The sequence below is a fragment of the Salvia splendens genome, chromosome 8 (genome assembly GCF_004379255.2).
Source record: "Salvia splendens isolate huo1 chromosome 8, SspV2, whole genome shotgun sequence".
NCBI classification, from domain to species: domain Eukaryota; kingdom Viridiplantae; phylum Streptophyta; class Magnoliopsida; order Lamiales; family Lamiaceae; genus Salvia; species Salvia splendens.
This window is the reverse complement of record NC_056039.1, coordinates 9,851,720-9,874,893: the sequence shown is the minus strand read 5'-3', so window position 1 is coordinate 9,874,893 and position 23,174 is coordinate 9,851,720. Positions and strand designations below refer to the sequence as shown.

The 23,174-nt window shown below is 36.7% G+C and overlaps 2 protein-coding genes across 5 annotated transcripts; one reads left to right on the top strand and one right to left on the bottom strand.

Moving 5' to 3' along the window:
• Nucleotides 1–1,443: 1,443 nt before the first annotated feature.
• LOC121744149 lies at nt 1,444–2,346 on the top strand. The gene has a single exon (XM_042137596.1). It carries the CDS (start codon nt 1,625–1,627, stop codon nt 2,084–2,086), a length of 462 nt encoding a protein of 153 aa, XP_041993530.1. The 5' UTR covers nt 1,444–1,624; the 3' UTR covers nt 2,087–2,346.
• A 14,903-nt stretch (nt 2,347–17,249) lies between these two features.
• On the bottom strand, nt 17,250–22,190 carry LOC121742922 (pentatricopeptide repeat-containing protein At4g01400, mitochondrial-like). 4 transcript variants are annotated; one of them, XM_042136057.1, is made up of 3 exons: nt 21,835–22,075; nt 21,203–21,246; nt 17,250–18,879 (listed from the first exon to the last, which is right to left on the bottom strand). In XM_042136057.1, exon 3 carries the CDS (start codon nt 18,811–18,813, stop codon nt 17,374–17,376), a length of 1,440 nt encoding a protein of 479 aa, XP_041991991.1. In that variant the 5' UTR covers nt 18,814–18,879; nt 21,203–21,246; nt 21,835–22,075; the 3' UTR covers nt 17,250–17,373. The 4 variants fall into 4 exon arrangements, 3 of the variants coding, with proteins under 3 accessions (XP_041991991.1, XP_041991989.1, XP_041991992.1); XM_042136055.1 differs by lacking the exon at nt 21,203–21,246 and having other exon boundaries at nt 21,835–22,074; XM_042136058.1 differs by lacking the exons at nt 21,203–21,246; nt 21,835–22,075 and adding an exon at nt 19,226–21,181.
• Between the last annotated feature and the right edge of the window lie 984 nt (nt 22,191–23,174).

Below are 23,174 nucleotides of genomic sequence, written 5' to 3'. Positions count from 1 at the left end.
CTCTTTATCTCACTATATGTCTTTATATAAGTTTTTCTATATTTCGTTCGTTCAAAGTAAATTCTACTAAAGATAAATATATACACAAAATATATAAATACGACTCAAAGTACATAGTACATCATTATTGGATGGGGTCTAATAAGTTGCATTGATTAATGAATGATATAACTAATCCGGAATAATATGGAAAACTTAGTCATAATATTTATTAAATAAGAAAACTGTCGATTCGAAGTCGATAGAGAAATTAAATACGAGAAGTCAATATTCCGAAGTCGATAGAGAAATTAAATACGAGAAGTCAATATTCCAAACTCTTCTCTGGCTATTTGGTGACTTGGCATCGTCAACAATTTGCCACACTTAATTTCTTATGACTATTATAACATAGAATTAAACTTGTGTTAGGATGCCAATATAACTCTATGTTTGTGTTATGTACATAATTTTGTAGTGTTTGTTATTACTACATAAAAAATTAGTACTACATGATGAGCGAATGAACAAATTAAATCATGGTGGAAAAGTTGACTCAACTTTTGGCCGTCAATGAGCCCTAAACTTTCGAATTAACTATTTATATAGCAAGCACCACAGAGATTAAACAATTGAACATCCCACATTTCAAATTATTGACTCATATAACTAGTAAATATATATTGTTATCATATACTTATGTTTTAAATACTTCATTAGACGTATTTTACCGTGTAAGATGTACGATTGCACCATGTTTGAAGCTAAACAATTTCGAGAAGAAAATTAAATTAACATATAAGTTATGCTAATCCCAACAGTTTATAAGTTGCTAAACTTATAATTCAAGTACATTAATTATTTCCGATCTCCTCAAACTAGCCGTCATGTTTTAAATTTACAAGGGATAAAATTGATCTTAAAAATTACTCAAAACTGTAGACAAATTCTGGTATTTCCTACGAACTTTAAAAGTGTTCTTGAAAATCACAAATATTAAGATCAATGTCAATTTTTTCACAGCGTGTCATTCTTCGAACGTAACAGACCCTCGAGACACATTTTATCTTATCAGGCATGTATTATTCAACGTCGAATTCCAGAATGAGAGCATCAAAATGACACAAATTCATGCATAATTCAGATTAAGGCAGATAGATTACACAACTAGTCACATAGGACAAAAATATGCCGAAAAATGTCTATTTGAACCGAGTTGTGAAAATTCACACGCTAAAAGTTTATGATTTTTAACACCACTTTTAAAGTTAATAAAATATATCAAAATTTGCTCAATTTTATAATTTTAAAACCAATATTCCTATATGTACAAACATCTAATGTTAGTAATAATCCAAATTGCAAATGCTACACGAATCTTTTTACATGGAGTGCATGTTAAAGTTGACGTACCTTTCAATCAAAGAAGCATATTTTATTAAGCCATGGATCATAAATTAACAAGTAAAACAAGTTGAAAGCATGATCTAATAACTAATTAATTAATCCTTTGGCCCTCACCCCCTTTATATAAACTCCATTCCACAATCACATTCAAACTCTTATCACAAATCAAACAAGTCTAGTGAGTGAGAGAGAGAGGGAAAATCACTAATCAATCTCATCCAATTTTGAAAAATCAAATATGGGAAACAGCCTAAGGTGTTGTTTGGCATGCGTTCTTCCATGCGGGGCGCTAGACTTGATCCGGATAGTGCACTTGAACGGGTCGGTTGACGAGATAACGGGTCGGGTCACGGCGGGAGAGATCCTAAAAAACAACCCGAATCACCTCCTCACAAAGCCGTGCTCGCAAGGCATGGCCCGCCGGATCCTGATCCTCTCGCCCGAATCCGACCTCAAACGGGGCTCCATTTATTTCCTGATTCCCTCTTCTTCGCTTCCCGCTCACAAAAACAATCAAATCCTCAAAAAACTCAGCCCCTGCCGGAAAAACTCGTCGGAGGTCGTCGTCGGAGAGAAGCCGGCGATCGTCACCGTGAAGATGCCGGAGAAGAAGCAGTCGTCGAGGCGGCACCACCACCGGAGCAGAAGCAACGCCGGAGTTGCTTGGACGCCTTATCTTGAGAGCATTTCTGAGGACTAGTTTATGAAAAATTCAATATTTGGAAACACATTTTTTTACCCCTTTATTATTTATTGGGGGTTTATTTTTTTCTCTCTCGTTTTTTTTTGGATTATAAAATGTGGATAGTTGATGATCTCTCTTTTCTCCTTTCTTGTTTGAATTTTTTGGGAAAAGGTTATTTCTTAATTTTTACCTCAACAAGAATCGATAAAATGTTGAGGTGTACTTCCCTGTAATGTACACTTTTAAGAATAATATTTTCCCACTTTCTCATAAAATTCATAGATGTTTGTGTTAAAATCATTCTTAGTCAAATATTCTTTGACTAATAATAAATGTTACAAGACATTTAATTTTATGAAATTAAATGCAATAATGTCGATCTACGTTCCGAGTAGGGATGTCAATGTAACCCGGAACCCGCGGGCCGGCCGAATAACCCGATAAAAATACAGGGTTAGGGTTGTAATTTCGCAGCCCGAATTTAAAATCGGGCCATTCGGGCTGACCCGTTCGGGTTACGGGTCGGCCCGTCGGGTTGAAAGTTTCTGCACAACGAGCAGTTTTTGTAACGGTCATAACTTTCTCTACAAAGCTCCGATTGAGGTGTGCAGTATATCCACGCGAAGCTCTTTCGAAGACGAAGAGAATGATATGTATTAGTGGTTTATCAGACTTCAAAATCGCGAGAAACATTGACTCAAACAAGGCTGCTGCACAGCCACATATTTTGTGTACATTTTCTAATCAATTTTCTATTATTTCTCAACAAACATGTAAACATACCAAAATATAGAAATATAATCAAAATCATTCAAGAAAACCCTCTAAAACAATGCAAAATCCAAATACGTCAACCGACTATATAAGATCACGAAAAAATTACTATGTGGTTCATGGATTCATAAATACTCGTATATAAAAGCTTTCTTTTAGTATATTTCCAATATAATAGTGCAAAGTGTTTTGACGCCGCTTCGTCATTAAATTATGCGTACTTTGATGATTCTTAAAACAAAGATAAATTATTATTTGACTTATTTACAGCTGGAATAAATTAAATTTGACCAATGATAATTCAAGAAAACTTAGAGTTACTCCAATTAGCTAGCATCTTGATAATTGACTCTTTAACAATTCAAAATATTTTTGTTACATCTACGATACACCTCTCACGTTATGAAAATTTTATTCAATTTTCTACGAATTGATTTATGTTTTAATTTAAAAGAAATTGTTGATTTATGTTTTAAATACATAAACATAAACATACTATTGATAGATATTTTGTAAATAATTATGTAATGAATAAGTTATTTAAATTTAAATAACTTAATCTTTTTTAAAAATATTAATGAAAATTAAAAATATGTATTTCATTGTTGAATGATTAATTAAAAATATGTATATAATTAAAGAAAATTTAAAATACGTATTATTTTTTGAAAATATTATAAGAATTAAAAATACATATTGGCCCGAATAATCAGGTGGGTTAGCCCGAAACCCAAAGGGTTAGGGTTGAACTTTTATAACCCGAAAAAATCATAACCCGAATAGCCCGTACCTGAATGGCCCGACAACCCGAACGGGTTGGCCCGATTGACATCACTAGTTCCGAGTAGATGACCATAGTATATTCATTTTCTCAAATCCGATTCCCGGTGAGTGAGAAATAATATATTAAAGTTGGTCACAATAAAGCTAGAAATGAGCTATGTGAAAAGACTAAGGGATTAATTAACTAGGTGTTAATTATCCCACATCGGGGATGATAAACTTCTTTGATGAAGTATTTAATCAGATGAATTATCATGTGTAATAACTATCGTGAATAAGACGGGTGACAAAGGTGTGCGCGCGCCGCCACCGCCTGCCCGCGACCCGCGAGCCGTGCACCGTGCACCGTGTCCAAGGTGTCGGGTGCCTTGTGCCTTGGTCTTTGGGGTGGTCTAAAAAGAACAAGCGGGGCTCGACACGCCAAACCGAGAGCACTACCGGGGCCATTGCATTCAAAATAGAACATACACAAGCATCTTGCATACACGCTCTCTCCCTCTTTGTATAATCTTCCCCGTCGAAGCTCTGCCCCCGCCTTACTCCCGTTTGCCGGAGCTCTGTTGCTAGCGGTGCTGCTACTTCAGAGACGAAGCCGTTTTATCTTTGGGGACGACACGCCAAACCGAGAACACTACCGGGGCGTATCTCGTCTTGCGGAAAGAGGACTCCTCGACTCGGCTTACCACTTTCCACAAGTTTTCCGTGTAATTTTTGTTTTCAGTTGTTTCTGTGTAATTTCCTTGTTTTATTTTCCATTGTAATTTCGCCCAACAAGATTTGTATAGCTCATTTTCACAACAATCGCAAGACGAGATATTCTTGCCACTAACGGAGTTTACACACACCAACTGAACTAAATCAACACCTTTGCTTGGAGATGTCGACTGACCCGTCTACCGCTGCTACCACCGTTCCATCCACTGTGTCCCCCGTTGCACCCGTCAACACGTCGTCGGACATAACGATGATTCCGACTCATGGCTTCTCAACTTCTTCCTCAACTACCCCTTGGGTGTTTGACAACCTCTCTGGGACGGTTTGCGGATTTACCTCGAGTAGATCGGTCGGTTCCACTTTCAGTGGTTCCATTGGATCCCTCATAGGGTCGAGTGTCGGGGCCTTCGGGCACGGCACGGGTGTTGGATCCTTCGGGAGTGCTAGCTCCTTTGGGCGCAGCACGGGTGCTGGATCCATCGGGGTCGGCACAAATGCGGGGGCCTCCATGCTCCACGCAAGTATGGGGGTACTGTGTCCCACCCAATTGTTAGCTCCTACGGGGGCAACGAACTTGGTCCCTTTCATGGGACAAACTCGGCACCAAGGATGATGCCACCCGCCGAGAAGCCATCGAAGTTCATGGGAACGGATTTTAAGAGATGGCAACATAAAATATTGTTCTACCTAACAACGTTGGGCATCGTGAACTTTCTCAAGGAAAACGAGCCAACCCCGCCAAGAGAGGACGAGGCACGTGTCGAGATGTACGTCGAGTATGACGCTTGGCGCAAAAGAGACTATCTTTGTAAAAACTTTATTTTAAGTGCTTTAGATGATAGTCTCTACAACGTGTATTGTACTGTTCCCACATCAAAACAAGTGTGGGAAATGCTAGATAAGAAGTATCGTAGTGATGATGCGGGCACTAAAAAATTTGTAATAGCCAAGTACTTGGACTATAAAATGGTCGATTCCCGATCAATCATGGACCAAGTGCAAGAGTTCCCGCTCATCATTCACGACCTCGCCGTCGAGGGAATGGCCATGCTTGAAGCTTTCACGGCGGGCACGGTCATTGAAAAACTTCCACCCGGCTGGAAGGACTTCAAGAGCTACCTTATGCACAAGCAAAAGGAGATTAATCTTGAAGACTTGATCGTGAAGCTGCGCATCGAGTCAGACGTGCGCAAACGCGATGAATTGGCTAAGGGTCATGGCCAAAATGTTGCAAAGGCCAATCTGTTGGAGCGGGGCGGTCCCTCCAACAAACGCTCCCGTCCAATTGCAAAGGACAAGGGCAAGAAGAAGCAGCCTGCGAGGAAGGTTGAAAGAAACTGCTACAACTGTGGCAAACCTGACCACTTTTCCAAGGACTGCCACAAGCCGAAGAAGAAGCCGACTGCCCACGTTGTTGAAAAAGAGTTCAAGGACTGGGATGAAAGTGACCTTGTTGCTGTGGTCACGGAAGAAGTCAACCTTGTTGATAACAAAGGTGGCTGGTATATCGACACTGGAGCTACTGCCCACGTTTGTGCCGATAAGAGCAAGTTCACCTCCTACACAGCAGTTGAAGGGAGAAAGATCAATATGGGGAATCAAGCCTCGTCTCAAGTCCTCGTCATTGGAGATGTGATTCTCATGATGATGTCCGACGTCACCATCACTTTGAAGGATGTGTTACACGTCCCGGACATCCGCAAGAACCTAGTGTCAGGATCAATACTAGTGAATAAGGGGTTTAAACTTGTATTTGAATCTGATAGGTTTTCTTTGTACAAGTTTGGAAAGTCACTCGGAAAATGTTTTATAACCGACGGACTTTTCAAGCTTAGTGTAGTAGTACGCATGTCCCTAAGCCGTTGGCTAATAATAAGAATGCATCTACTTCTTCTTACTTGGTTGAGTGTTCTAACTTGTGGCACAATAGATTGGGACATGTAAATCCAAATGTCATTAAAAGATTAGTAAGTTTAGATTTACTAAAGGTAAATGAAGTAGAAACTCAAAACAAATGTGAAACTTGTCTTGAGGCGAAAATGACTAAGTTACCGTTTCATTCGGTTGAACGGAACACAACACCCCTTGAATTAATTCACACGGACGTATGTGACCTTAAATTGGTGCAAACGAGAGGTGGTAAAAAATATTTTATCACATTCATAGATGATTGCACACGATATTGTTATGTCTATCTTTTAAGAAGTAAAGACGAAGCAATAGAAGCGTTCAAAAATTATAAGAACGAAGTCGAGAATCAACTTGGAGGTAAAATCAAAATGATTCGATGTGATAGAAGGGGTGAATACGTAGCCCCGTTTGAGGAATTATGCAACGCAAGTGGTATGACAATCTAATGGTGTTGCAGAACGCAAAAATCGAACTCTCAAAGAGATGATGAATGCGTTACTAATCAGTTCGAGGATGCCCTAGAACATGTGGGGGAAGCTGTTTTGACAGCCAACTACATCCTAAACAAAATCCCACCCAAAGGTAAGGACGTTACTCCTTAAGAGCTGTGGAAGGGAAAGAAGTCATCCTACAAATACCTCAAAGTGTGGGGGTGTTTGGCTAAGGTAATGGTTCCTCCGCCCAAAGAAGTTACAATCGGTCCTAAAACGGTTGATTGTATCTTTATTGAGTATGCACTTAATAGTAGTGCATATCAATTCGTTGTCCACAAGTCTGAAATACCGACTGTGACCGTGGGAACAACAATCGAGTCAAGAAATGCTGTATTTCTTGAAAATATATTTCCTCGCAAAGACAAGAAAAATATTGCACCCAATTTTGAGACGAGAATTGAGGATGAAACCACTAGTTCTAAATCAGTGGATGAAGAGCCTGAATCGCGCAAGCGAACAAGGCATGATCCAAACGATGCGGTACTAAGACGTGGTAGCAGAGTCAGAACACCAAAGACATTTGGTCCTGACTATATTGCATTTATGTTGGATGAAGAACCAACATCTATAAAAGTAGTCTTTGCTGGCCCAGACGGGTTGCATTTGAAAGAAGCTGTTCAAAGTGAAATTGATTCAATTTTGCTAAACCACACGTGGGTGTTGGTTGATCTACCTGAATGTGCTAAACCTTTAGTATGCAAATGGGTCCTTAAAATAAAGTTTAAGGCCGATGGAACAGTGGACAAGTATAAAACTAGACTGGTAGTCAAAGGCTTTAAACAAAAGGAAGGGTACGATTTCTTCGATACCTACTCACCTGTAACGAGGATTACATCAATTCGAGTGCTTCTCGCGATTGCTGCTGTACACAATCTTGAGATTCATCAAATGGATGTTAAGACTGCGTTTCTAAATGGTGACCTTGAAGATGAAATCTATATGGAACAACCTGAAGGTTTTGTAGTACCTGGACAAGAGAAAAAGGTATGCAAGCTGGTTAAATCCCTCTATGGATTGAAATAGGCGTCGTTGCAGTGGCACTTGAAATTTGATAACGTGATGTTATCAAATGGATTTAAAATCAACGAATGTGACAAATGTGTCTACATTAAGAACACTGATAATGGATACATTATAGTGTATCTCTACGTTGATGATATGTTAATCATGGGTAGTAACACCTAAGTGATTAACGACACGAAAGCCATGTTAAAGAGAAACTTCGACATGAAGGATATGAGTCTAGCCGATGTAATTCTTGAAATGAAAATTCTAAGAACATCCGAAGGAATCACATTAACACAATCTCATTATGTTGAGAAAGTATTAAAGAGGTTCAATGCCTATGATGGCATCCCGGCTAAGACGCCTATAGAGCTCAATGTTCACTTGAGCAAGAACTGGGGTGAGCCCGTTGCACAAGAAGATTATGCACGGGTCATTGGATGCATCATGTATCTTACTAATTGCACTCGACCTGATATTGCTTGCGCCGTGAACAAGTTGAGTCGTTATACGAGCAATCCAAGCAAAGAGCATTGGAAAGCTCTTGTAAGAGTTTTGAGATATCTTAAGTATACTCAAAATCATGGGCTACACTTTTCGAGATACCCCCGGTACTTGAAGGGTACTGCGATGCAAATTGGATATCCGATAACAAAGACTCACTTTCAACAAGTGGATATGTCTTTACTTTTGGGGGTGGTGTTGTCTCGTGGAAATCCACGAAACAGACATGTATAGCCCGATCCACTATTGAATCTGAATTCATAGCTTTAGATAAAGTGACGGAAGAAGCCGAATGACTTAAAAACTTCCTTGAAGATATTCCATGTTGGTCAAAGCCCGTGCCTCCAGTGTTAATTCACTGTGATAGCCAAGCCGCTATTGGGAGGGCAAACAGTGGCTTGTATAATGGTAAGTCTCGACACATTCGTCGACGATATAATACTGTGAGACATTTGATCACAATAGAGGTGATTACAATTGACTACGTGAAGTCATTGGATAATCTAGCGGATCTGCTAACCAAAGGGTTAAATCGTGATCAAATGAATAAATTGCTAGATGGAATGAGTTTGAAATCCACAAACTAAAGAATTGTCATAGTGGTAACCCAACCATGATGACTGGAGATCCCAAGAACTAGGTTCAATGGGAAAACTAAGCTATGAGAGTTCGTGTGAAACACTCATCTATATCTATTCCCTAGAGAGCAATAGAGTGTTGTAGAACTTACCTAGTGGTGAGGTTAAGTCTATGACTTTTAATGATCCCTAAAGGATCTCGTTGAAATGAAGTTTTCAATGAGACCGAGTATGGCAAGATACTTAACGAGGAATCACCTATGTAAGTGTGAAGTGGGGCCGCTTCAAACAATACACTTATGAATCCGAAGTGGTGTCCAAGGCCTGAAATGGACACAAAACTTGAGAACGGATGAGGTTGAGGTGTTTAAGTGTTAACATCATTGTCTCGGTGCACGCCGTGGAGGAATAGTTCAAAGCATCGCGCAACTAGTCTGCATGTGTATCCGATGGTGTTGACTATGGATGGTTCAAAGCCAAAAACTACCTATCCTTATGCTTACATACCTCTTGAGGGTAGATCTTGTGTCTGCATACATATGCATTTGGCAATTTCCACTCATGTGGGGGATTGTTGGAATCGTGCTTGGTCAAATGATCTTTGACTAATAATATATGTTACAAGACATTTAATTTTATGAAATTAAATGCAATAATGCCGATCTACATTCCGAGTAGATGACCGTAGTATATTCATTTTCTCAAATCCGATTACCAGTGAATGAGAAATAATATATTAAAGTTGGTCACAATAAAGCTAGAAATGAGCTATGTGAAAAGACTAATGGATTAATTAACTAGGTGTTAATTATCCCACATCGGGGATGATAAACTTCTTTGATGAAGTATTTAATCAGATGAATTATCATGTGTAATAATTATCGTGGAATAAGACGGGTGACAGAGCCCACACGCTCGCACGCGCGCGTGCGCCGCCGCCGCCCGTTCGCGACCTTCGCGTCGTGCACCGTGTCCCGTGCCTCGGGTATCTTGTGCCTTGTGTCTTGGATCTTGACAATTGGTCTTTGGGTGGTCTTTGGGCTGTTCTTTGGAGCTGGTCGTTGAGCGTGGTTCGAGCCCCGCTTGTTCTTTTTAGATCATCCCAAACTTCACGCTATCCCCGGCGGGTCCTGGACCACGTCATGGTCCCACTGGACCCCGACGCATGACGGGTGACAAAAGGTTTCCACTGGACCCCGACGCACAACGGGAGACAAAAGGTCCCCGCTGGACCCCGACGCATAACGGGAGACAAAAGTTCCCCGATGGACCCCCGACGGTCCATGGTGTATCCCGTCGTGTAGCATGTCCAAGTGCGTCGTGTCTCTTCAGCTCCCACTGGCTAGTGCACCAGTCAATAACCCCCGACGGTTACAGTCAAGCCATCATGGCACACATAATGGCTGTTGACTCCATCAATGCCCTGCAGGTGGACTTGACCTATAAATAGACATGCATCCATTGCATTCAAAATATAACATACACAAGCATCTTGCATACACGCTCTCTCCCTCTCTGCATAATCTTCCCCGTCGAAGCTCTGCCCCCGCCTTACTCCCGTTCGCCGGAGCTCTGTTGCTAGCGGTGCTGCTACTTCAGAGACGAAGCCGTTTTATCTTTGGGGACGACACGCCAAACTGAGAGCACTACCGGTGCGTATCTCGTCTTGCGGATATAGGACTCCTCGACTCGGCTTACCACTTTCCACAAGTTTTCCATGTAATTTTTGTTTTCAGTTGTTTCAGTGTAATTTCCTTGTTTTATTTTCCATTGTAATTTCGTCCGGCAAGATTTGTATATCTCATTTCCACAAAAGTTTGTGCATTTTGGATATAAGTTTAATGGTGACACGAGTATTCTACAGCAACTATGTTCTCTCTTTGATTTTGTGCGTAAAATGTCTTAGATACATAAACCATAAATCTTTACTATTTTTTGTTAATAGATATGAAAAAAATTAATCAAATTGTGTTGTTATGAAAACTAGTACTATTAAGATATGAAGTAATACTATACAAATTAATTTTATTTACAGTTTAATTATGTGACTAAGGACACTTGTGGTTGTTACTTACTTGAGTAAATAATTAGTGATTACTATGCTTCTAGTCAATTGGTGAACCAGACAAATTATACTCTTGCAAGTACGATGAATCTACATAAAACTCAATAATTAAATGATCCAATTTGTGTATGTGTTGTCTGTAATTTCTAAAAAAAATTGACAAGTCTTGGCTAATATTGTTAGTTGACAAAGTAATCTAATATAGATTGAGGTTACCACCATTTATTATTTTTGTAGTTCCAAACCTTATCATACAAACCAACGCAACATAGATGATCTGTAACAATTATCAAAAGGAAAAATAAATTACAGTATGATGAAAAGACAATGTATATAGCAATAGAAATATTATTGGAATAATATAGACTAGGTAGGGGGAAGTATAAAGCCACCCGCAATGCGTCATGTGGGTGGCGTGTTTCGTTCCGCAGTGACGGAAACGGGGCGGGACGCGTTGCAGCGTCTCGTCCCGTCACGCAACCCGTCCCGCCGCGACGAAACGCGGGACGGCTCTCCACGCGCCGAGGCTACGTGGCGCTCCCAGGCCATGCGTGACGCCCACTTGTCGTCCTGCGAGTGGGCATCGTCACGCTGATGCAATAATTCATTTTTTAAAATCAGATTAAATAAAAAAATAAAAAAATAAATAAATGTTAAACGGTAATATTACCGTTAATAGAGACTTTTTTCCTTTTTTTATTATTTTTATTTTTTTACTCTATAAATACTCCTATTTCATCTTCATTTCACACACAACTACACATCTATTCTTCCCAATTCATCTCCATTTCCCCTCCAATTTTCATCTAACATCTCATCACAAAATGTACGGCGACGGAAACTCCGGCAGTGGCGGCTCCGGCGCGTGGGATCTCAACGCGTTCGGCGACTGGGGGAGCATGTACAACACATTGGGTGGTTCCGGTTCGTCGACGCCGGGCGCTCAGGGTTCGGGCACGCCGGGGGGTACCAACCACCCAATTTTGATGTTGATGCATACGCCCGTCCCTCCGCCCCGCGGTATTCGCAGGGATTATCCCAGATTCGGGAGGATTATCCAGTTCAACCCATTCCGGAAGAAGGCCGAGGCGGGGAGGCTCCAGGGCGGAGGAGGAGGATCTAGGTCGGCATCCGTACGGCCACAAAGAAACGCTGGCGGTATACAAGCCTGGATCAGCGTCTTATACGATCCCATCGTCGGGAATCAACAACCCCGGAAGTGCTTCTGGGAAAAGGTCACCGAGGCATACCACGAGATTAGGCCAAAAAAAACCCACCGCCGCACATATAAGATGCTCCGCGCTCACTTTGACCGAGTCGACAGAGAGGTCAAACGATTATGCGGCATCTACAAGAATGAAGTGGCTCAGTACCAAAGCGGAGCCACAGGAGCTGACATTCTGAGGTCGGTTTTGCGGGTCTACTACGAAGACACCGACAAACAATTCAAATATGCCGATGTTTAGGAGGTTGTTAGGGACGAGGAAAGGTAGGCCGGCGGTGTGCGGTCCAGCTCGGGCTCGACCTCGAAGCGCACGAAGCACACGGCGAGTGGCCAATACTCGTCTGGTGAGGGCGGTTCGGGCATCGGGCCACAAGAGTTTGCCTCGCAGGAGGAGGAGACCCCGGCAGACGATGCCGGGGGTCCTCCCGTGGGCGCCGTCGGCCACAAGGGAGAAATGAGGCGAAGGCGGCTAGAGGGAGGAGGGGTCGAGCCGAATCAAGCCAGGCGGGCTCGGGGGGACCCTCGAACTCCCTTATGTCCATGTACATGACCGCCACAATGGCGGACACTTCCCGCTTTACGCCCACCCAATACGAAACCTGGCTTAACGGAGTCCTGTTTATGGCGGCACAACTTTGTATCCCGCCTCCAAGTGACGTCAGGGCACCTCCACCGCCTTCGGGGGATGATTCGCCGGCGGAGTAGTTTTTTTATTTTCTATAAAATTGTATTTTAAATTATGTCATTTTTATTTTTTTAGGATTTTAATTATGTCTTTTTTTATTTTTTTGAATGTTAAGTTGTATTTTTATTTTATGTTGTAATGTTATTTTATTTTTAATGAAGTGTGTTTTTTATTAATTAAATTTGGTGGGAAAAAAAATAAAAAAATGAAATTGAATGAATAGTAATTTAAGGGACGGTTTAAGGGACGGAGGATCGCATGTTCCGTCCCTTAGTTAAGGGATGGAGTAAAAAAGTACAGTGGGGCCCGCAAATAATGTTTTAAGGGATGGTATAGTGACAGCGTCGTGGATGGCTTAAAGTTTGTGAATTCAAATTGTTTTGGAAGTTTAAAATGGGACTTGTGTTTTGGGATGTAGGAGCAAACAAAAACATTAATAATGGTGTCCCTAATTAATAATGACTTCTCACACGGAAAGTAATCATGGTTTAGCTGGCACTCATCTCAAATAATCATTCATCACATATGTTTGATCGGAGCATTAGCCGCCGATGATAGCTCTATAACTGTGCGTCCACGCGCCGCCATTTATTCATTTTCAAATTATTGTATTCAATCACCTAAAACAATTATATTCATCAATTAATCAAAGAAATAGTACTATATCTTACCACAGTATATGATGACATAGAGAATAATAGACTCCAATAAAATAAAATAAAAATAAATTTATAATATTATTTTTTAATGGGCAACCTAAATCTAGTCTAGAATTATTGAATTTTAAACAGATCAACTTGATAAGAACACAAACCCAATAAAATTTGACTCAAAACCTATTAGTTTCGTGTGTATTCATGTCGGATTTTTATATAATATCGAAAATTGCCAGCCTATCATATTATATTTTGATGAACACCTAGCCGATATTAATTAAATGGAATATTATGTTAAAATCTAGCAATATAGAAAACTTCAAATTATTGGCGTGATCCTTGATTTTAGTGAAGAAAAAGCTAAAACTGATTTTAGCTCTATTTTATAGTTGAGTAATGTTATGCAGTCATAATGTGGTCAGCCACACAATGACATTTTTATAAATAATTATAAAAGTTAATGACATTTTATGCACACTTTACGAATAATTTATGCACAATTTATGTCAAATTATATGTATGTTGTATTGGAAATAATCATATCATACCTATTAACTAAGAGACATCACAATATATCATAAATAAATTGTGGTAATAAGTAGTATATATATGCTTGCATATATATTTTATGATCTAGTTTAATAAGATCAACTAATCATAAATATAATGTTACTCTTAGCTATTCTAATTTGGTAATCAATTTTCATGAATGTGCAAAGTTATATAATTGTATTGCATATCATATAAAGTGTACTTATATACTGTATTAGAATTGGATAATGTCTTCTAAACTGTAAATATAAGTCACATATTAATATTATAAATTATTGCGTATTTTAGATGCTAATGTATTATGTAAAATAATTTAATTTGTTACATTGCAAAAATAACTATTATTATATAATTATCATATTATTGCAAAAATAACTATTATATGACATAATACAACTTACACACCAATAACTAAACTTGCTAATAATACTAATAATAACATATAATAGTAATAATATTGACTTATATAGATAACATGGATAAATTTTAAATGCAAAATACATTTAAAGGTCATTGTACTACTTATAGGAGTTTGGCCGTAATGGTATATGAGTAGCTTTATATCATTATTATAAACTATATTATGATACCATTTAAAATTGTTACAAGAATATACTATAGGTTATATTGACAATACCAATAATAATATCAAATATTAAAAATTATAAATACAACTTCATATCAATATATTGTTGCTAATATATTATTACAACATGGAGTCATGTAATATTATGAGTTACTATTGTTATTGTCGCAACTATCCGATAATTATAGGTTTTAGCAAAACTATAGTGGAGTACTAATTATGTTATGTGGTGTCGCAATTTATAATTATTATCAAATAACTAATAACTGATCTAATATCGAAAATTTCCAATTGATTTTAGATTCAATAGATATTTGATTCACTTGAACAATTTTAAAATTTATAAAATTCAATTGGGATTCACTTCATCTTCTATCATTCTATTCAATTAATGAACTGAACAAGTAAATGTTCAATCAAACTTAAATTTTATTGAAGATTCAATTGATGTTCCTTTGAAACATGCTTTTGTGACACCGAGAATCTGCAGAAAATCCATCTACAATATGCCTATAACTAAAATGCAATTTGTGAAAATCCATTTACAACTTCCACAAATGTATATTTCATGTTTTTGTTTACAATATTGCATGTTGCGTGCCACGTGGCAACACAAAGTTGAAAATATATTGCAATTTTAAAATTAATTGTTTTTTAAGTACATCCACACTGGGATATATACAAAGGATAGCAATTACTACAATTTAGCATATTAATAATGGTAAAAAAATCAAAACATCATACATAAAATATAAATAATAATAGTAAAATAATGGAGTAGATCATAAGTTTTGGAAAGTCAATTAAACATTCTATTTTTCATCTTTTACGTGTATTTTTTTTCTCTTCAGTGTCATTTATTTTTATTTTTATGTTTTTCTTTGATTTTACATTGTGGTGTTATTTAATACTTGAAAATATTTGATCCCAAATTATTAAATAAATCTAAGACCAATAAAAATTCTTCATTAAATTGAAGATCAATTCAAATCTCCTATCTAATCTAATACTAGATGACACCCAATTAAATCGAAAATCTACTCATGATCTAAATTACTTAAATGAATGAAAATTAATTTGAATATCAAATTATACGATCGAAATAATTAATCTTTAGTTGCATTAAAGATCAATTAGAAATAAATAATTGAAGTTTAATTATAAGTAGATTACGAATATTAAATTATAAAATATCATACTATAGTTATATAATATAACAAACTGTTAACAGAATTATAATTATTGATAATACAACTATCATTGATAATTAATCTATAGTAGTATCACAAATGTAGGATCATACTATACATGTAAAAATTGACACTGCATATTGTGTATACATAAAAAATCTAAATGTTCAATTATAATGTCGTAATAATATACTATTAACTTATACACTTGTCAAATTTTATATTATCATGTGATATAGTAACATCTTAAGATTAATAATGTTTTATTTTCGACCCTTGATATTATTAATTTATACACTATAAATCGTTATTAGAATTTTTAATATTAGGGATTATTATGTTTGACATATTATAATATTATGAGTTGTTATAAATTAATAGTCTCAATGAAATACAAATGACTGCATGCTATCACAATATTATTAATTAATGCAGTACTATTTAGTTATTTACTACTATGATATAAATTTTAAGATTATAATAGGTGCTACAACTATATTGTGTAATATATTTTTAATAAATGAACAATCTGAAAAGATAGAAAATGAAGGATAATATTAATAAGTAAAGAAAAAAAGAGGGAGCCAATGAGTGGGGGGTCTAGATTTGATATTTTTTAGATATATTTTTTGTATAAATAAATTTGGATATTGCTTAAAAAATTCAAACAAAAGAAGTAATGACAGGCTATATTGTGTCGTGGGGAATTTCGATTGAAACCCAAGTCTCATAATTATATTTTGAAAGGAAACTGAGTTTGTTTTTTTGTCTCCAGCTTTATCTTTTAAGAGCCTTGCTTAGCATTTACTAAGATTTAAGGCTTAAGGATATAATCGTCTTAAAATAAATACTATAGTCTATATACATTGGATTTTGATTTAAGTTCTTGGAAGTGAGGGCAGGATAGACATGGAATTACGATAATTATTAAACCATTAATAACATTGCTGGGACCAAAATATGTGGTAATACTTGGAAAGTACATTGTTGAATATGGTCAAACTAAATGTATGTGGTAATAAATTGAGTTTTGGATGGAAGAATTTGGTTGAACACGATTATAAGCCAGTATATTATGTAATGATCTGTATGAATTAGATTTAATATGAAGTTGTATATATATTTGATTGAGACCCTTTAACCAAATCGAATTATGTTACTAAAGTACCACCCTTATTAATATTGCGCACAATAGTCAATGTTTGTACCAAAATGAGGTACGTGATGGAGAGAAACCATAGATATTTATTTGGTTTAATAAAGTTGAAAGAGATTGAAAAACGATAATGAAGAGCTGGCAAATACTAGTAATTGTTAGTTCATATATGTCATGTCATGTCATGTCAAGTTTCCTGTGTATAAATAAATTGACTAAACCATCCACACTTCCCTTTCTCAGACTCCAACCTCAACTTAATAAGTCAGCTTGACTGCGTGCGCATGAGATGTCTGCGAATTATGCTAAATGCACTTTGAATTTATAAGGCAAAACTTACAAATATAACTTGAGCATTAGAACTACAGAACAATTTGGGCTTCAGTTGCCTTGACAGTATATTTGACCTACTGAGCAACCGCGACTATCGTGGCCTAGACCTACTCTTTATTTTCCTCATCAAGTATTCCTCCAAGCCAGCACCAGCATCTACTAATCTAGTATCAGACTTAATCTCCACCTTCACAGTCTGTTTTAAGGCTTCTTCTATTGCTTCTGCATCTTCTTCCTCACAGATCCGCGCTACAATTTCACCCCAAGTGTCGGTATGTGGAACGCTCCCATGCCTCAACAACTCACTCAACACTTCACAAGCATCCTCTAGTTTACCAAGTTTACAGCAGCCTTGTACAAGCATATGTATAACTGAAAAATGTGGACGAAACTCCTTGGACACCATTACCTTGATATACCTCTTGGCCTCGTCGTACATGCCCTGATTGCACAGGCCCCCCACTATATTTTGATATGATGACAAATTTGGTAAGCACCCATTTGAAGACATGTCATCAAGAACCTTACAGGCATCAGCAGCACACCCTACCTTGCAATAACCTGAGATAACTGTATTATAATGGACAATATCAGGATTGCATCCCTTCATTTTCATCCGACAAAGAAGCTTATACGCCTCCTTCAGCTTTTTTTTCCTGCACAAGCTATTCAAAAGAGTGGTGTAGCTTAAACTGTCGGGCACAAACCCTTTGTTTAGCATGTCCTCCAGTAAATCAACAGCTTTATTCACCTGACTCTTCCTGCACAGTGCTTGCATTAGAATCCGATATGACTCCACATCAGGAAGAACATCACGCTTAAACATGTGATTGAACAAAGTATATGCAATGCTCAAGTCGCCATTCAGGCAAAAGGCTCGCATCATGATGTTGTAGGAATTTGTGTTAGGGGGGACTCCATATCTGTGGGCAGCCCGGAAAAGGTCAAACGCAGCGCGGAGGAAGTTACTGTTGGCAACGAGGATTTCGAGGATGCAGTTGAGGTGTTTCTGACGGGGCTTAATATTGAATTCAAGAATTGTATAGAATGTTTTGAGAGCTTTCTCGGGTTGGTTTGCATCACCATATATTTGGATGATGTGGGTAAAGAGAGAAGGGGAAATGGAATAATCAAGAGACTTGAGGCTTGAGATGACGGCATTCATGAGAGAGAAATGGCGAGAGCGGCCCAGTTTGAGAATGAGGGTGTGATAGGTAGCATAGGAATGGCGGAAGTTGGGCTGACGTGAAGCCAAGTCAAAGATTTCCTTTGCCAGAAGTGGATCTGTTTGAGAAGCTATCAACTTTTGGATTCGAGCTGGAGAGCCAATAGAAGGTTCTGCTTTCTCCTTTGTTTCATGGTCATTTTGTCTGTATCCATACTCTCGTTCACTTTCTTCATCACGATTAATGGGTGCTGAAGAGTATGAACAAGAAGCTTTTGGAATTTCGACAACAATGAAGAACGAGGAGATGCTTGGTGCATATCTCTGCAACTGCCTGATGTAATTGCAGAAAATGGCATTCGGCATTCTGCAAGTATCACATATGGAATGCTTGTTGGTTTCTACCCGTCAAGTGAATTTAGATATATAACCCTGAAAGGTAGAAATGTGAAGCAAGGTTAGACTATGAAAACATGACAACAACACAAAATTTGCAAGCATATATTTGTGATCTTGTGTAATCAACAATTCTGCTTGCTATAATTTATCTCATAGCATGTAAGGACCAAGCATATCATATATGGAACACCCTTACTCAATTAATTAAATCAAATAAGTGGTGTCACGTTTAACGTTTTGATGCGCTTAACCTCTTATTAAAAACATGTCTTTCTACCGTGTACATTTTTTTTAAAACATAACAACTCTTGCACAGTAGTAAATAATTCACCAAACCTGCTAGAAATAAAAACCTATCAACTATATATATAAAAAAAACCTCAACTAAGTATGCCACGTGTAACACTTCAACTTTACTGGAAAAAGAGATAGTAACTTGACACGCGCCGCTGCCCATCAAGCGAGATACCTCGCCACTTTACTAAGCAAAAGGGAGAGATAGGAGGTGAGAAGCTCGTAATGTATTCACATTACAGAATAATGTCATTGCATCACATATACTAAGTTAAAGTGTCAATAGGTAGTTCAACTTAACTAAATAAGAAATCCCAGAAAAACTGAGTTCTCAAGGCTGTCCCAAACTATAGTACATCTCAAGGTTCATTCTTTTCATCATAATTCATACTCCTACTCATTTTATATAAAGAAGGTGATTCCCAGGCCAAATTGATAAGCCAAAACACAATTTTCAACTTTGATCCAAACATATAGGTTGTCCGAAAAGTCCTCTGTTATCAACGAAATTTTCATCTTCAAAATAACCACATAATATTATTGCATTAACAAGGCAGCCCATACTTGATATTATCCTAAATTCCATCAAGAAGATAAGTTTCATTATTTAAAATTAGTCTATGATTTCACAAGCTACTACATAGAGTTTAAAACCACTCCATGCTCACATTTTAGTGGCTAAAATAGAATTTTCAGATTGTATACTAATCCCCAGTGACGGAACCAGAAGTATAAACAAGCCGGTGCTGAAATATAAAAATGAATAATATAAAGATATATATATTTTTAAAAATAATAGTATTAGAATATTTAATTCTTACTTATAGCCTTTTTACAAAAGTTAAAGAGAACAACATTTTCTCAAGTGAGAAACTATCAGTGTTGTCAAAATGGCGCCCGGGTCGCTCGGGTCGCCCGGGTCGCCCGGGTCGAGACCGTCACCGCCCCAACATGGGTGGGTTGATCGAGGTACGGGGTCGCCCGGGTCGAGAGGGTCGCCTGGGTCGAGAGGGTCGCCGCCGGGTCGAGATACAGGTAATTCCTAGACCTTTATTCTCTGAATCTTTTCCTTTTTAATGCTGATTTGTTTTTACTAAAATAAACATAAGTATAAAAGTAAAAACTTACCTAAAAGTCTGCTGATTTTCTCAAATCTTTCACACTTTTGCTCTGATTTTCACTAATCTCAACAGCAGCACACGTTTTTCTCCTCTCTGATCTCAACAGTGTGCTCCTCTCAAATCTCAGCCTTTTTTCCTCAAATCTCTCACACTTATATTCTGACTGCACACGTTTTTCTTCAAATCTCTCACACTTATATTCCGATTTTCAAAAATCTCTCACACTTATATTCTGACTGCACTCGTTTTTATCTATATATATGCATGAACACCATCAAGCTTTTCAAACCCTAAATTCATCCTCTTCATTCCTAAACAAATATACAGAGCCACCCTTCATCTATTCCTTCCTTTGTTTAATCAAGGTATTGTTCTAACTTTCATCTTCTTTTTGAATTTTGTGTGCAGATTAGTGGGTCTCTCGACCCAGTCGACTCGTCGACTCGCGACCCGAATTTTCACCTTATCGACCCGGTGCGACCCTCGACCCTAACAACACTGGAAACTATACACCAAACTTCTAAGACACTTTGATAAAAAAATTATATAATTATTTACCATAAAATTATAAAGATTATAAATTTTTTTAAACGTTACCATTTTATGGTATGAAACTATATCCCCTAAACTCTTACTCTCATTAGCAATTAATATAAAAAAAATAAAAAATAAAGTAAACAAATCAAAAATAAAGAGAACACCATCTAATACAGAGTAATACAAATAATAGAAACATAAATTGATGATGTGAGGAACTAAATTCATGCACCACACAAAATTGAAACATGAATTAGAATTTATAAATTGATAGTATAATTTTGTAGGCGGAAAAAAGAAATAATTATATGAGTTAGAATTATAGAACTAATGACTATCGATTTGATCAATCACAGTATTACTTCTTGGGGATTAATGATAATTGCCAATAAATGAGTCATTACCTGTCAATATAAAAAAAAGCAGCGAGAGACCCTAGGTGAAATATCTGTAGTGAGAAATATTCGGTCATGAATTAAAGAGGAGTATTTTTAAATTGTTTCGTAAAAACTAATGGGCCAATTAATTTTATTATACATTCCAGCCCAACATCAAAACCTAAGCCTGTAACTTCATCTTCTTCCTTAAGCACTGGGCAGCGCCCTTACAATTTCCTGTCCCAAAACCAGTTTTTCAACAAATTAATCAAAAATCTGTCAAGTTAAAGTCGTAGGCTTATGGCCATCATATTATCCCAAAAATCATATTTTTCTATCACTATCATACTTGTTATATCATCACATGACTTCAATTGCATAATTTCAAAGTTAAATTGCACAATTATCACAAATATAAAATCCCCAATTCAAATAACCCTAATTTTCTATTTTATCACAAATTGAAATTAAATGCTATTTTCATGATTAATCATGCTACAATCATTCTAAAGTCATATTCCATCGATAAAAATCAGCCAACAATTTTAAAATTGACTTTTCATTATTCTTCCTTCTCATACCCAGAGTCCAAATCGCCCACTATAAGGCTCAATACTAGTTTTAAAAGCAAAAACAACATGTTGGAAGGAAACTCAAACCTTCAATTCCAAGAATTTATGAGGATGGATAAATTGAAAGGGATTTGGGGTAGAGACTGATCGTGTGGGCTGGCGGCGACGAGGCGGTGGCCAGACAGTGAGAACAGAGGTGGAGTGGAGGCGAGCTTTACTGTGAGAGAGAAAACGGATTTGGATCCTCTGCTGTTCTATTTAACACAGCACACCATACTGTGCTTAAAACGCAGAAGTCTTGGCATTAAACGCAGGTTTGTTTTTTTATCTCCATTTTCCTTTTCAACATTTTCGTTCTCTTTTTTTCCCTTCTTTAATATTTTTAGTCATCAAACCTTTAATCATTAAATCTCTTTCTATTAGCATAGTTTAACATAATTTTGTTATCTGACGTATTCTTGTATAATATGTTTATTTTTTATTTTATACACATTTTATATTTTTATTTAAAATTTTATCACATTAGATATTAGTACATTTCTGTAAAAAATAAAAATATAACAAAAACATAAAATCTATAATATGATATGATAAATAAAATTGGTAAGCCATTTACTTTATAAAATCAAACAAAATTTAAAGTATTTTGACTTTTTATATATAAAAAATATTATACTACTAATAACTAAAAACTTAATTAAACAAAAGAAAAAGGGAAAAGGGAATTGTAGATGCGTTTCATTCACAAGATTATGCGTTTCAACCACTGCTCTATTATTCCTTTCCTTACTTTTTTCTATTTCCCTTCCTCCATGTTTTATTTTAGCTTACTCCATTTCCATTAATTTCCCAAAGATATGTACATTAGTATTTTCTTTTCAAAACATTTTTCAAATTTCGTTCTTAATAATTTTCTTTCCAAAACATTTTAGCTTACTCCATTAGTATTTTTGTTTCTATTTTCATTTTCTAATCTTACTAATTAATGCATAGGAGAGTGTTATATTACTAACTTAATGCTAACTACAATTAAATAATAGTCTTTAGATATTCAAATCAAAAGCCTAGACTATCAGTCAAAAAACGTCAATAAAGGTGTTAAGGTCAATTTACAATAAATTAGTTGTAACTAACTTTTGAAAAATATCACATAACTTTAAAACGCATATAATTTTTTCGATTTAAATTATCCTTTCGCACAACATATACTATCAAATTAAAGATAATTTCATAAGGATTCTAACGAGATCTCACTTGCATATGTTCCGATGTCAAAATTTGAAAAAAAAATTGAAAATTGAAAATTTTTCCGTACAACAACAAATGTCAACATAGTATATAAAATAGTACGTCAATATAATACATATAACTATAAATTCTAAATTTTATTTCTATTTCTATCTTCGACTTTATAAATTTGGGTCATT

What these genes read in the sequence shown, in the direction of transcription:
- LOC121744149 (XM_042137596.1), top strand. Translation starts at nt 1,625, where the DNA reads ATGGGAAACAGCCTAAGGTGTTGTTTGGCATGCGTTCTTCCATGCGGG.
- LOC121742922 (XM_042136057.1), bottom strand. Translation starts at nt 18,813, where the DNA reads ATGCCGAATGCCATTTTCTGCAATTACATCAGGCAGTTGCAGAGATAT.